At 47.4% G+C, this 14,956-nt stretch overlaps 1 protein-coding gene across 1 annotated transcript in view; it reads left to right on the top strand.

The window, feature by feature from the left end:
• Window positions 1-283: 283 nt before the first annotated feature.
• LOC311343549 (regulator of G-protein signaling 3-like) overlaps window positions 284-14,956 on the top strand; it is a gene marked incomplete at its 5' end in the record, with an annotated part of 26,459 nt that continues 11,786 nt past the window's right edge. The window contains 11 exons of the mRNA XM_084468423.1: window positions 284-312; window positions 2,301-2,471; window positions 2,683-3,091; window positions 4,515-4,800; window positions 6,890-6,940; window positions 7,101-7,159; window positions 7,285-7,379; window positions 7,851-7,922; window positions 8,106-8,166; window positions 8,407-8,515; window positions 10,038-10,621. Coding sequence (XP_084324549.1) covers window positions 284-312; window positions 2,301-2,471; window positions 2,683-3,091; window positions 4,515-4,800; window positions 6,890-6,940; window positions 7,101-7,159; window positions 7,285-7,379; window positions 7,851-7,922; window positions 8,106-8,166; window positions 8,407-8,515; window positions 10,038-10,621 — 1,926 coding nt within the window. The remainder of the gene's footprint in view (window positions 313-2,300; window positions 2,472-2,682; window positions 3,092-4,514; window positions 4,801-6,889; window positions 6,941-7,100; window positions 7,160-7,284; window positions 7,380-7,850; window positions 7,923-8,105; window positions 8,167-8,406; window positions 8,516-10,037; window positions 10,622-14,956) is intronic.

Below are 14,956 nucleotides of genomic sequence, written 5' to 3'. Positions count from 1 at the left end.
ACCGCGCTCCGGGATTGGAGGAGAGACTTCAGGGGGGGGGGGGGGGGGGGGGCAGGAAGGAGGATGAGGAGGAGGGGGCGCGGCGCCTCATTAAACCACAGTTTTGGGTTTGGGGCGGCTGGTTTGAAAATTCTCTGTGTTCATTCAAGTATTGAAAAGTGAGAGATCGATTCCAGGAGAAGCAGAGAGGTTATTTCCTTTGGTTGGCTGCAGACTAGGGTTTTTATCCAGGTGATCTGGGACAAGGAGACGGTACGCGACTTTCAGAGGTAACTGACTTACAATGGACAGAGCAGGAGCCACGGTAAAAAGGTAATTGTTTATTTTATTATCCTACTTATGATCCTTCTTCATTTATTTAGGGTTAGTTGGTTTTCCATCGAGAAGAGCTAACTGGCTAACTGACCGAGAGTTCAACATAACGCAACATGTAATGACATATGACAACATACAATCGTTTATACGCAATGTTTGTCACTTTAACTACTATCATAACGCATTTTATCTTCTGAATCGAAGTTTCTTCTTTATCTTCTGAAGTTTTCGGTTTGAATTGTGTTTACACTTTTACTTTTTGAATGTTTGGGTGTAAGTATTACTTACAAAGACATATGTGACAACATCTGTTTTTAATCAATCCCTAGAGTAGGCTGCATTCAAACGTGGGCAAGGAGAAAGAGACACACGAGCGCACACCCACACACACACACACACCCCCCACCCCCACACCCACACCCACACACACACACACACACACACACACACACACACACACACACACACACACACACACACACACACACACACACACACACACTCACACACACACTAACACACACACACACACACACACACACATAAGAAGACAATACAAAGGTGGAAGGCATAGGTTGTTGTTTGGTTGATGAATATGAAAGTGTTTCCTCCTGGTTGGTAACCAGAGGGGAGGGCCCAGCATGGGGTGCGATGTGTGTGTGTGTGTGTGTGTGTGTGTGTGTGTGTGTGTGTGTGTGTGTGTGTGTGTTTGTGTGCCTTTGTGTTTGTGTGGGGGTGTGTGTGCTCCAATGTTTGGGTCACTGAGCATTCAAATGTCTGATCCCTCATTACGACCAATCAACTCAGACGACCTTCTACATCCACAGTCGGCCAACTCATAGAGGACCAGACAGTCCTCCTATAGAGCCAGACCCCCTGACCAGGGACCTTTGGGGGACCTTCATTTAGACCATGGTTCCAGCGGTGGAACCAATGGTTCCTAGTTCAGAGGCAAAGTTCCTGCAAAGTTCCGTCTTAGTTAAACTTGACTTTAGAGTTTTGGCTCACCCCAATTTGTTTTGAATCCTGCTCTACAGCAATCTCCAGTAGGGCAAACTAATTAAATGAGTGCCACGAAAATAAATTAAAACCACAATTTAATCCAAAAAAAGTGATGTGAGCAGGAATTGCTTTTCGCAGCTTTAAGGTTTAAGCTTTAAGTGTTTTCTGTGGTTAAGGTCAAGGTCTGATGAAGTAATACCTGAACCCCAAAAACAAGCTCCAAACTAATCTGAGCAGTGAAACGATTGGACTGAGTCTGACACATGGAAGAATGAGCAGACTAGCAAAAATTATTCAGAATGCACTTTGAGGGAGGCACCGTCTCACACACACACACACACACACACACACACACACACACACACACACACACACACACACACACACACACACACACACACACACACACACACACATGCACACACACACACACACACAGACACACACACACAGACACACACACACACACACACACACACCAACGCACACACAAACATAATCTAAACTGTGCGGGGGGGCTGGCATGTTAATGTGTAACACACAAACATAGACTCCGGTGCTAAACTACAGCATAGCTTACTAATACAAAAGCCTCTCAGTATATGTGTCACTGAGGCAGGTAACTCAGGGAGGCAGGGGTTCCCGATGTTTTGCGACCCCAATTTAGAACTAACATAACAAACTTCCCCACACATTGTACTAACCATATTAAAATCTGCCCCTCAAATGAATGTCCCAGTGAAAGAATGTGCGTCGCAATCATGTCACAATAAGTGATCAGTTGTGGTTTGCTTGTTGCTACGACTCATTCAGGAACTTCTTTCTAACCTCTTACTTCAAAAACAACAAAAACACCATCAAATTACCACCGCTTATGCAGCAATACCCTGTGGCCTCAGCTGCAAATCAGGCAGGTTGCGCCCCACAGGTTGGGAAGCACTGCTATAGGGGGAGACTAGATTGACCTTTGACCTGTCACACAGGCCCTTCCAAGGGAGAGTCCTCCTTCAGCGCCAGGACGTCCATCTTCAGCCACCGGGCTGCAAGAGGAGGAGCACAGAGGACCAGAGGAGCAGGGAGGAGGAGAGGAAGGAGAACCACCACCCGGTCCATAGAAGCAGAGGAACAGTGAACCTGAGGAGACCTTACACACAGTATGAACACACACACACACACACACACACGCACACACGCACACGCACGCACACGCACATTACTAACACACACACACACACACACACACACACACAAACACACACACACAGACTCTCTTACACACACACACACACCACACATTATACAAAGACAATTGATGCATACAATCTACACATACACAAATACACACTGTGTTCTTTGTTCCGCCAGGCCCTCAGAGTGCGGAGCTGGGATCCTGAAAGAGACAAACCACTCTGAGAGCGACTGGAGGAAAACATGGACTCTGGACCGGGATCAGAACTGGACTCTGGACCAGAACCGGCCCCGATATGGGACAGGTTCCATCATGAGAACCACCAGAGCAGTCGACCATGGACCGGTTGGCATCAGCAGTAGACATGGAAGTGGAGCGCAGGTCCAGTCCGGGAGAGAGCTGATCCAGTCCAGTAGAGCGCTGCTCCAACCCGATGGACAGGAGGTCCGGTCCAGACAGGCTCTGGTCCGGTCCAGGGGGCTGCTGGTCCACGGCAGTGCGGCGGGCCTGCAGGTCAGGGTGGCTGTGATAAAGAGGACCCGTCTGGACCCTCTGCCCTCTGTTGAACCGCTCACTGCTCCCACGGTAATTAACCCAGCAAGTCAGTCAGTGTGTGCACACGTCCGCACCTTTGTTTGCTCAATAGTGTCCGACACGGACTGGAGTTCACATCATGAAACAAAACGTGTGCCGAGCATGTGTCTTGGGACGTGATATCAGTGTTCTGCTCAACACGTAAAAACCATAAGCAACACACACCATAAGCATGCAGTACGTCCACGTATCGCTGTTCTGATCAGAGGGGAGAGCGCTGTTGTGTGCTGGTACCAGACAGGTTGGGCAACGTGATGGCGACGAAAGACAGTCTGTGGGCTTTACCTGTATGCAAAGAATAAGAGCCAGGGAAAGCTGACACCATAGTGCAAATCATTACATTTACATTTATGGCATTTAGTTTAGACTCTTTTGTCCAAAGCGACTTACAACGGTTCATTTCATTTATCATGCACATTTACACACGGGCGGCGGAGTCAACCATGCAGGGCGACAGCCAGCTCATCGGGAGCAGGTAGGGTAAGGGATCTTGCTCAGGGACACCTCAGCACTCGATCAAACTAGCAACCTTCTGGTGGCCAGCCAACCTACTCTACCTCCTGAGCTGCGGCCACCCGCAATCATCGATTGGGTGACAGATTGTACTGCTCGTCGCACGGCTTTATGCTAACCGATTACAGTAGACAACAGGAGCTTGCACTATCAGCACTATTCTGACAAGCTGTTTGCGCCCTACCTTCGTTAAACGTCACATTACAGTAGCAAGATATGCTCTCAGTGGCTCGTGGCTCTCGCTGTAACGAGCTGCCAACGACCGCCTCTGCAGTTGACCGCATTCTTTTGTCAGACCTGAGGAGCCCACAGCCCTCTGCCCCCCGGACGTGTAGAGTGGAGGCGGGCCTTTCGTTTACAACGTTGCTGTTGAGGATTACTATAAGGCAGGCAACGATTACATTTCATAAGAACATGGCCTCAAAAATGGTTTTGATTGTATTTTATCTCGGTCAAATAAAGTAAATAAATAACCCACACTGTACACAGATGAGCGATGTAATACGAATAAACAATTAAGAGACATGTACACGTTAAGTAAATGGGTTAATTTAGGCACCAGCAGGGGGAGAAGTGTCACAGTAGTGGACTACTCACACATTCCTTACATATTCCTTCTGGGCTTTTTAGCTCCTGCAAACACAAGGCCCAATGGCACTTCAGACAGAGGTTGTTGGTGTGAACATCTTGCCCATACATACATTGCTACCTTTTCCCTTTTTACCTTTAATAAGTATAACCCATCGGGAACCCTTGCTAAATCTTTTCTGTTCCTGTATTAATATACTGTTTTGTCTCCTATGAGTAAAGCGCCTGTGGTCCCTTTTAAGATACTCTATAGTATCATTATTAGTATTATTATTATCATAATTAATATCATAATCCCCTGTTCTGCCCCTAGATTAACTCCAGAGAACCAGAAGTGACCTCCAGCCAGGGGGAGAACCCCCAGAGCCGTCCCAGTCAGAGGAGGCCTTCCCTGGCCAGAGCTGGGGCCAGCGGTGGGCCTGGCGGCGCCGGGGGGACCCAAGAGGTCGCTCAGGAGAAGGGGGGCCCTGGTGCGACGTGTGGCGCCCCGACCGGACCGGAGAACGCAGCGGGCGCAGGCTGTTTCCTGGGGAGCAAGGCGGAGCCAACGCCTAGGAAGACGAGGAGGAAGATCAGACTGTCTGGTGTGAGAGGACGAGGTGGGAGGAGCTTGAGAGAGACCAGGAAAAGAGCTATTGACAGACAGTACCAGCTGATAGAGAGCGAGAGAGAGAGAGAGAGAGAGAGAGATACGACAACACATAATTCATCCTGTGAGGAAAAGTCAGGAAACTGGGTTGAGACATTGCATGTGTCATTGGAGGGAATAGTACATGGAATATAACATGGAAAGAATAAGTATTTCTGGAAGAAACTTGCTGATGGATCATCTAAAACCAATACTAATGTTTTGGTGGCACAATCACAGAATATACTTTAACAATGCTGATAATACAGCTGTATTACAGCTGTATAATAGCTGTTCAGCCTTTCAGTCAAACTTATACGTCATTTTAAATGTGTGTGCAAATGCATCTATTTCAGCCTTTCCATGTATCACATAAACATTTACTAGTAGCCGTTCAGCAGACACTTTTATCGACCTACAAGTGAGGCTCTGAGGACTCTGTCCCCATCGGAGTAACCAAACGGAGTAGCCGTGTTAATCAGAAATACAAAGGGAAGTCCCTTTGTTGTGCTGGTGCGGTAGATGGCCACTTGGGGGACAACCTTCCAGGGACGTGCAGTATCAGTAGTGACCCATGGGGACCACTAGGGCTGGAGCTGCCAAAACCAACTCATCATCCTGCTGTCTTCAGAAAACACATAATTAGATGATGATGCTAGCTAGCTCGGCTGCTAACGCGTATGTCGGCCCTCTAGTCTGGCAGATCTAAATCTGCTTCAACTGGTACTGACCTTCTTTAGTGTGAGTGTGTTTGTGTGTGTGTCTCTCTCTGTCTCTCACTCTCTCTCTCTCTCACTCTCTCTCTCTCTGTCTCTTTCTCTCTCTCTCTCTCTTTCTCTCTCTCTCTTTCTCTGTCTCAAACTCTCTCTTTCTGCACACGTAAGCACACACACGCTGAGTGACGCTTGCGTATTAACACACACATCATTCTCACAGAAAACAGTGTTAACACTCCCAGCTCCCAGCTGAACTTTAATTAATTATGGCAAAGATGCCATAGATAACATGGTCACTATGGGAACGGGTGTGGAATGTGTGTGGGTGTGTGAGTGTGAGTGTGTGTGTGTGTGTGAGCATGTGTGTGTGCGTGTCTCTACCCTATAGACTCATTCTTTTACAGTAGACATAGAATTCAAGTGACAGTCAACACTGCTTTTAAGCAGTTTACACAATCACATACACACACAAACACGCGCACAACACGTACACACATAGACAGCAGTGTGTGGGCATGAATGTGTGTAAGGCCATGATTTTGATTGACATCTATGCGATCTGTTACTTCCACTTGCCAAATGAGCTCCCCTAACAAGGTCAGTTTGTCAGCCTGCTGTCAGCTCGGATCATGTGGTATTTCTGCTGCGTGTTGTGGTGTGTTGCTGCCCCAGCCTGCCTTTTAGAGCACATGAAATCACACAGAATACACTTAACACACCGAGCACATCGTCTGTGCATGAATCCCTGTGGTCATTGCTTCCCCTGCCTTATTGGTCAATGTCATCATGGGGAAATAGTGATGATGATGATGATGATGATGATGATATATGGAGTATTTCTGTCACTCTGAGTCCTTTGGGGGCACGAATGCTCATCTTATTTATTGATGCAGTGAGATTTACTCCAAACTGTCAAAATGGCAGTTCTTGCTTCTAGCGACCAAGAGATTGTTCCAGAAATCCTAAACACCATCTCTCTCTGTGACTCGGATTAATAATAAATAGGACAACTGCAAACAGTCTCTCTCATCGCTCTTATCTTCACGGTGTGTTTCGTGGGAGGTGAATGCAGCGTGTTTTCTATGGAAAGCATGCGTGTATCTTCTGGTTTCTGTATATACTGAGTATTGACCAGACCTGTGATCATATGTAAAAAAACAAAGAGGTAAAAGTTAGCGACTGAATTCTATTCTGAACATCCTTTCCTAACGACCAGCTCCTGCTGCCCAGCCTAGAAGGTTCTGCTGCTGGTTCTAGTCCACTGTGTAGCATGGTGTTCTTGGTACTAGGCCTATTGGCTGGGCACACCTGTAACGGTTTCCCTTGTTCCCATATCACCCATAGGTCAACTGCAGCTGTCAATCCAGCCAGAAGGGGATGGACTTGACATCCACAGTAAGTTTAATCCCTGTGGTCTACAGCCAGTCTAAATCTAGTCCAAATCTAAATGGGAGCATGGAGCAGGTTGAGAATGGTTCTGTTTCATATTGCCGTCCTGTTTCTGACGAATAACACAGTAATTAATATGGTGTGTGTCTCATTTCTCTATTTATAGTCTACCAGGCCCGAGGACTGCTGGGAAGAAATTGTGGGTCATGTGACACATATGTCAAGGTAGGATCATGTGACACGCATGATGAGGTCAGCACGGCCCAACCCCTCAATAGGACTGGTGCAATGGATTAATCTGCCCCTGTGTGTGTGTGTGTGTGTGTGTGTGTGTGTGTGTGTGTGTGAAGTTGTCTTTGATACCAGATGTGGACCACAGTACGAGGAGAAAGACACCAACAGTTGTCAACTCCAAGTACCCAGAATACAATCAGCACTTTGCACTGTAAGTCACACTATCAACCTACTACCTTTACTATTAAACTACTACAATCGATTTTTAACTGCTTCATTCACTATTATACCACGTCATTCATTGTTATACTGCCTCATTCACAAAGCTATATCATGCCCCATATATATATATATATATCCCTTCATAAATTACTATTTTACTACATTCACTTTTATACTATTCACTACATTCCCTATTATTCCACTACGTTCACTATTATACTACATTTACCACTTCACTGCTACATTCACTATTATACTACTACATTCACTGTTAAACTACTACATTGACTAGTATACTACCAAATTCACTGTTAAACTACTACATTCACTATTATACTACTACATTACATATTAGAATATTCACCATCACACCCTCATTTGTGTGCATGCTTGGGTGTGTGTGTGTGTGTGTGTGTGTGTGTGTGTGTGTGTGTGTGTGTGTGTGTGTTCCTGTGTGCAGGAACGTGGACGCTGAGAACCTCCTGAAGAGGCTGCAGGTCACCGTGTGGAGGCGTCGACTGTCAACCTCCAGGTAAGACTCACCTGGAGGAAGAAATGGGTTTCCTATGAATCTCTCTGTCTGACTCTCCTCTCTCTCTCTCTCTCTCTCTCTCTCTCTCTCTCTCTCTCTCTCTCTCTCTCTCTCTCTGTCTCTCTCTCTCTCTCTCTCTCTCTCTCTCTCTCTCTCTCTCTCTCTCTCTCTCTCTCTCTCAAGGCGCAGTGAGTTCCTTGGATGTATGAGTTTCGGGATTCGATCACTCCTTCGTTCCTCCAAGGTAAACATTATTTTCTTTTACTCAAGGAATCAATCTGCTGGATTTGAATCACATCGCTAAAATGCTACTCCTTACATCCCTGTGCAGTCAAAATAAAATAAGCAATTTGTTCATTCACTAATACTTTCATTATTTACTACATAAAGTTACCTCATAAGTTATAATTCACTACATCTAGAGTTGTTGTGCTTTACTCTAATCTGTTCCATATTCTGGATGTCCCGCCCTCTGTGCATGCAGTCCATCATTGGCTGGTACTACCTGCTAGGGGCGGAGCTTGGGCGCACCAAACACCTGAAGGTAGCCGCGCCGGAGAGCGGAGCCATCACGCCGGCCAAACGAGCTAAAGGTGGGGAGGTGTTTCAATTGGTCTATAGGGGTCAGGGGGAGGGGCTTGCGGAGCAGTTTTGGCCAAAGACAAACCTATCTGTCCATTCCCCTGAATGAACCACTTTGATAACCTCATCTGTGGATCTCTCTTTGAATGACATTGGTCATATGTAATACCCGCTGCATCATATTCATGTTTGGAGCATTTTCAGGATACGGTACTATCACAACACGTTATCCTTTAAAGAGCTAGTGAACCCAATTCTCACAGCTCTTTAAGGTTGTGTGTGATCCATGCTCAAAGGAATCCACAATATGCGCGTCAACAGTCTACATTTTTAAAGAGAATTTTATTCAGGCGATTACAACATGGGTGATTTGTTGCATGAATAATTAATCCATGCAAGCCTGTGTCTTTACATGGTCCAGCTAGCATAAGCCAGGCAAGAGTCCATATCTATAGTAGTAGAATAAAATATAGCATAGTATAGTATAGTATCATATATTCAAGTATGGCATAGCTTTTGTTTAGGCTTTCTTTTATGACAGTTAATGTGGTTTTGTTTGTGTTGTTGAATGTATTTGAAATAACCTTCACTTCATTTCATATCTGTCACTAATATCTGATCTCCTTTTGTGTGTTTTGGTTCATGCATGCTATAAAAAATCGAAGGTGAACTTGCAGTACCCTGAGATTAACCTCCTTAACCCCCGATAGGGCGTTCAAATGCCTCTCTGTCTCAGCTGGCCAATCAGCAGTCAGCACTGTCGGGAACTCTGGCAGATGTAGCCTGGGATTCTTTTCTAAATAGACAGAAGTAACAATAACCAAGTGTGTGTGTGTGTGTGTGTGTGTGTGTGTGTGTGTGTGTGTGTGTGTGTGTGTGTGTGTGTGTGTGTGTGTGTTTATCTAGCGATATGGTAGGTGCAGAGAGGAGAGTGACTCTTGTCCCACTCCTCTCTCCCTCTCACTCCGGGGGTCCGGAGTGTTGCCATAGTAGTGAGATGCCAGCCTCGTAACCATGTGCCTTTAGAAGAGCACCAATGACAACAGCTTTCATTAAGTCCACAATCCACAAAAAGATCACCTCTCCCCCCTGCCTGTCTCTGCTCTCTCACCCTCCCTCCCACTTTATCTCTTTCTCTCTTTTCTTGTTTCTTCCCAAGAGCATGTGCTCTTAAAGCTCTCCTTCGCTCTCTGTCCAGATTGATTCTCTCCCCCCCCCCCCTCTCTCTCTCTCTCTCTCTCTCTCTCTCTCTCTCTCTCTCTCTCTCTCTCTCCCTCTCTCTCTCTCTCCCGTGTTGACATCATTCCAGGGTTCATGTTCATTCACTCGGAGGTCGGCGACGAGGCAGGAGAGAGAGAGAGAGCGGGAGAGGAGCAAGCCCAGATAGAGAGTGACTTCTTCCTTGTGGAAGAGAAGCTGTGTGTGTGTGTGTGTGTGTGTGTGTGTGTGTGTGTGGGTGCGGTGTGAAGATGTTTTGGCGGACCAGTGCGTGGTTGTGGGATGACGATGATGAAGCTGACAGCTGTCTCCTAGGTCGGCATGGCGAGAAGACGCCTGACGCCACGCCGGATAAGCCACCGCCACTCGGCAGCAGAGCCAGGACGGAGCGGAACAAGCCCCCGCTGGGACCGGATCCTGGACCCAGCCACCCCACTGTGGGACTGGTTCCTGGGTCCAGCGGGCCCATGGGACCTGTGGGACTGGTTCCTGGGTCAGGCCACCCAAACCTGGGACCTGCTCCTGGGTCCAGCGGGCCCTCTCTGGGTCCTTGCTCTGACCTGACCCAACCCATCCGGGGTCCTGGCGCTGACCTCAACCAGCTGCTGCTGGAAGCGGCGGGGTCAGACCGGAAAAAGAGGTCGGACCCCGGTTCTGGCCCGATGCACCTCCCCGTGGATTCCGGTTGTGACAAGCTGTCCCTGGTTCTCGGCTCTGGATCAAACAAACACAGACCGGCTGCCGGTTCTTCGGACCCGAGCAAGGCTTCCCTAGGTCGGGCTTCTGGATCCAGCGAGCAGGGCCCGAAGGAGCGCCTCAGGTCTATGTTCACGCTGGAGTCAAAGGCCAGCCTCTGCAGACCTGGAGCCAGTGTGCAGAACGGCAAACCCACCCTGATGGTGAGTCTCAGTGCACGCCTGTCTGCTTGTCCTGCCTTCCGTCCCTTCTTCTGTCTCTTCTCGCTCTGTAATCATGTGATCCGTCCACCATTTGTTCTTTCACTTTCACTTCTGTTGTCATCCAATATTGTTTCTTTCCTAAATGTTGTGATGGACATACGGTACATATACACATACAACACACCATGATGCCTCATCACTGCCCATGTTTCCATTGTGCTATAGCCAAACTTCAGACGCATTTATTAGCACCATTTAATTGTGAAAACGTCCTCCAGCTCAATCAGACCTAAACCAGCTACAGAGGACCTAGAAACCAGAAAGTTGTTGTACCTAGCTTGTACGTTGTCTCATTTGAAGCCCCTTAACAAGCTAGAATAAGGCTATTTCTATGTCAACTCCAGTTGGGCCTGCTATCGACAGTGTCATGTGCTACGGGAACAATTTGCATGCAACATAAAACACTGGAACCACAGGCAGTCCAGGACGGTTTCACACTTGTGTCGGGTTGCTTGTATGAGGCTGAGGATGTTGTTCAGGGAAAAACATTTCCCTGGAAATAATCTAAAAACTCTGTTCTGTTTTTGTCTGATTCTCTGTCCAAGGTAGATCCAATAAGGGGCTAAATGCAACAAGATATTTCTGATTTCAAATGGTGTGGTAGCTTTAAAAGGGCCACAGGACACTTTTAAACTATAGCAGGGACAACAGTGCATTGCTGTGTTTCTTAATGGTGAAATAATTCCACAAAACAAGCGAAAAACAACCATCCGACTTAACTATGGAGGCAGGTACGTCTATCAACATCAGGCGGCAGGAATGAACCATCATCATTAATCACTTGATCATCGGGGAATGCAGCAGCGAGTTACTGATAACTGGGAACCTGCTAGCACTTCAGTTTAATGCTCCCAGGGAAGTGTGGTAAAGATAAGGGAATGAAATGTGAAGGAGGAAAAAAAGAAAACCTGAATGCAGACCAAACACGGAATGTATGGGCAGCCCACCATGCCCCCTGCGACCCCCCCCCCCCCCCCCCCCCATCGCCCCAGCCCCCGTCTTAATCCTGCCCGTGCTGTGGGGCGGTAGGCGAAAGGGTATTGATGTCATCAGGAGAAAGAAGCACTGAAATGGAGACAGATATTCAGCTGACCTAGAGCTGCTTTCTAGTGCCATACACAGGGCAAGACAAGGGTGGGTGTGTGATTCTGTGTGTGTGTGCGTGTGTTTTAGTGTGTTTGTGTGTGTATGTGTGTGTGTGTGTGTGTGTGTGTGTGTGTGTGTGTGTGTGTGTGTGTGTGTGTGTGTGTGTGTGTGTGTGTGTGTGTGTGTGTGTGTGTGTGTGTGTGTGTGTGTGTGTGTGCACAATCACACAAGTTCCATGCACTTGTGTGATTGTGTGGGCGTGTGATTCGGTGTCTGTGTATATGTGTGTGGGATGCTGTGCGTCAATATGTGAGTCACTGTGTGTGTGTGTGTGTGTGTGTGTGTGTGTGTGTGTGTGTGTGTGTGTGTGTGTGTGTGTGTGTGTGTGTGTGTGTGTGTGTGTTTGTCCGGTGGGTTTAAATGTTTTCCTCTAAAGACACATAAAACTTTCATACAGGATGAATTATAGAACATGTGTTGGGTGTTTTTCATTTGCTCGAGAGAAAACTCTCGACCCAACAGCTAAGAGCTGCTGTCAATCACCTTCTGTACGTCACCACGGTGACCAACAGTCCCTGTGAGATGCTGGGGCTGTACATCCATAATGTATCCACGGATTCTCCCGGCGAGACCTTTCAGGCTATATCTAGAGCCACCGATAGTGCTCTCAGACTGGCGTCCTGCACCTCAGTCCTGTGACTGTGACCCACATTAATATCATCTCTCTGCTTCTGCTCACTGCACAGATAGTTCATGTTCTACTTAGTTTCTACATCTCTACTCTAGCTGTACCATAGTATACTGTAGTGCTTCTTTATGAAGCCTATGTATAGTTTACTATGATATATATCCTGCTGTAGCTGTATATGTTAATATACTGTGCCACTACTGTATCTATTCTATTCTACTTTCTCTTCTGTATATCTACTGAATCTCCCATGGTCTCGACTTCGACTGCTCTAATGTATCTCTACCTTATCTACTGTATGTGTGTGTGTGTGTGTGTGTGTGTGTGTGTGTGTGTGTGTGTGTGTGTGTGTGTGTGTGTGTGTTGGTACTTGTTTGTAGATGTATTCTTAAATGTGAGTTTATAAATACCCATATTTATACAGTGTGGGTACATTGGGAGATCATGCATTAATAAAATGAACACAATGTACAATATATTGTACATTGTGTGTGTATATAGTTTAGACATGTATTTATCTGTGTTAAGTGTGCATGCCCGAGTGTGATTTGTAGTGTGTGTGTGTGTGTGTGTGTGTGTGCGTGTGTGTGTGTATGTGTGTGTGCGTGTGTGTATGTGCCCAAGTGTGTTTCGTAGTGTGTGTGTGTGTGTGTGTGTGTGTGTGTGTGTGTTGTGTGTGTGTGTGTGTGTGTGTGTGTGTGTGTGTGTGTGTGTGTGTGTGTGTGTGTGTGTGTGTGTGTGTGTGTGTGTGTGTGTGTGTGTGTGTGTGTGTGTGTGTGTGTTTGTGTGTGTGTATGTGCCCGAGTGTGTTTTGTACTGTGTGTGTGTGTGTGTGCATGCGTGCGCGTGTGTGTGTGTGTGTGTGTGTGTGTGTGTGTGTGTGTGTGTGTGTGTGTGCTCCTGTTGATCCAGGATGTCCTGGCTTATCAGACCTCTCCAGTGTGGTGGGGATGGGGGGTGAGGGAGCAGGCTGTTTCCTGGTATTGTTCGATTGGGCCTTTCCCAGGAGAACTAAATCCTGGTTCACAACATCACATCCAAAAAGTACAGGGAAGACAAACCATCAGATCAGAACCAGCAGAGCAGAGACCTCAACCAGCTCAGAACCAGCAGAGCAGAGACCTCAACCAGCTCAGAACCAGCAGAGAAGAGACCTCAACCAGCTCAGAACCAGCAGAGCAGAGACCTCAACCAGCTCAGAACCAGCAGAGAAGAGACCTCAACCAGCTCAGAACCAGCAGAGCAGAGACCAAAATCCTTACAGAACCCATAAACAAGACATGACTCCAGGTGACCGGTCAAGAGGATTCATTAACTAGCTGGTCAGGAAGACGAAGGACTGGTAAGACGAGGGAGAGGAAGAGCGAGAGCACACAGGATGCACACCATCCACAGGTTGTGTCGAATATGTATCGGACAAAATCTACCTCAGGTGAGTCTGTGTGTGTGTGTGTGCGTGTGTGTGTGTGCGTGTGTGCGTGTGTGTGTGTGTGCGTGTGTGCGTGTGTGACAGACTGAGAGCAGGACCTCCTGATGACGGCTGCGTGTCAGAGTACCTATCAGACACTCTGACCACCCGACCTGCCCCAAGGTGTCACCCAGAGCTTGACCCCCGGACGGGGTCACAGGGTCACAGGTCACAGGGCGGGCGGCCCTGTCTCAGGAGTGTCACGCAGGTTGTCGTAGCAACCAGAAGGTCGCTGGTGTGTTGTCGTAGCAACCAGAAGGTCGCTGGTGCGTTGGAACGTGTGTATGAATGAGGGAATGTGAGGCAATCATTGGAACGCGCTTTGAGCGACCACAGGTTCGAAAAGTGCAGTCGTCCATCTGTGTACATCGGTTTGTGACTGACCTTCTAACACTTGTACAGACCACGTTCACCGGGGTGTTAAGTGTTAGGAGAGCAGAGCCATGCTAGTGTCATGAGCAACACCCGTGTTTGTCACTACCTGTTGAGCCCCGCTGTCAGCCTGCCCGACACAAGGGCTCTTTATGACATACTAGTCCGATATCATTTCCTTGTGGGGGGGGTGTCTGTGTTGATCTGTGTGTGTGTGTGTGTGTGTGTGTGTGTGTGTGTGTTACTTTCTCACAATTTGACCGAAATATCAGCAGAGTTAAAGGCCTTATCATTGAGTTGCTTTGATTCAGTGAGTCCCATCAGAACAGACACTCTGCGGTACCGTGGGAATGGAATCGGACCCCAAGTTAGCCACTCAAAATATGTCAAAGATGAGAGGCGGTAAACAAAAGGTGTGAGGCAACAAAGTCATGCACTCTGAGAAAGAAATCAAAACTACTTTGATTTGTCTTGAACCATTGTGTATGTCGCAGCCAGTGTTAAAAGCAGATATGTATGTACTTGTATGCACTGTAAGCATTTGTTTTGACCCTATTTGCCTGGTGTGAACGGAGCCGTGTTACAACCTTGTCCAAGACACTGCCATTGACACAGGGCCAGCACTTCCCGTATACTTCATAGGATTTCCCGTTTCCAAGGT

The sequence above is a fragment of the Micromesistius poutassou genome, assembly GCF_964030765.1.
Source record: "Micromesistius poutassou genome assembly, chromosome: 5".
Lineage (NCBI taxonomy): Eukaryota > Metazoa > Chordata > Actinopteri > Gadiformes > Gadidae > Micromesistius > Micromesistius poutassou.
Note: the sequence above shows the minus strand (reverse complement) of the source record. Positions and strands in the feature narration are given on the sequence as shown.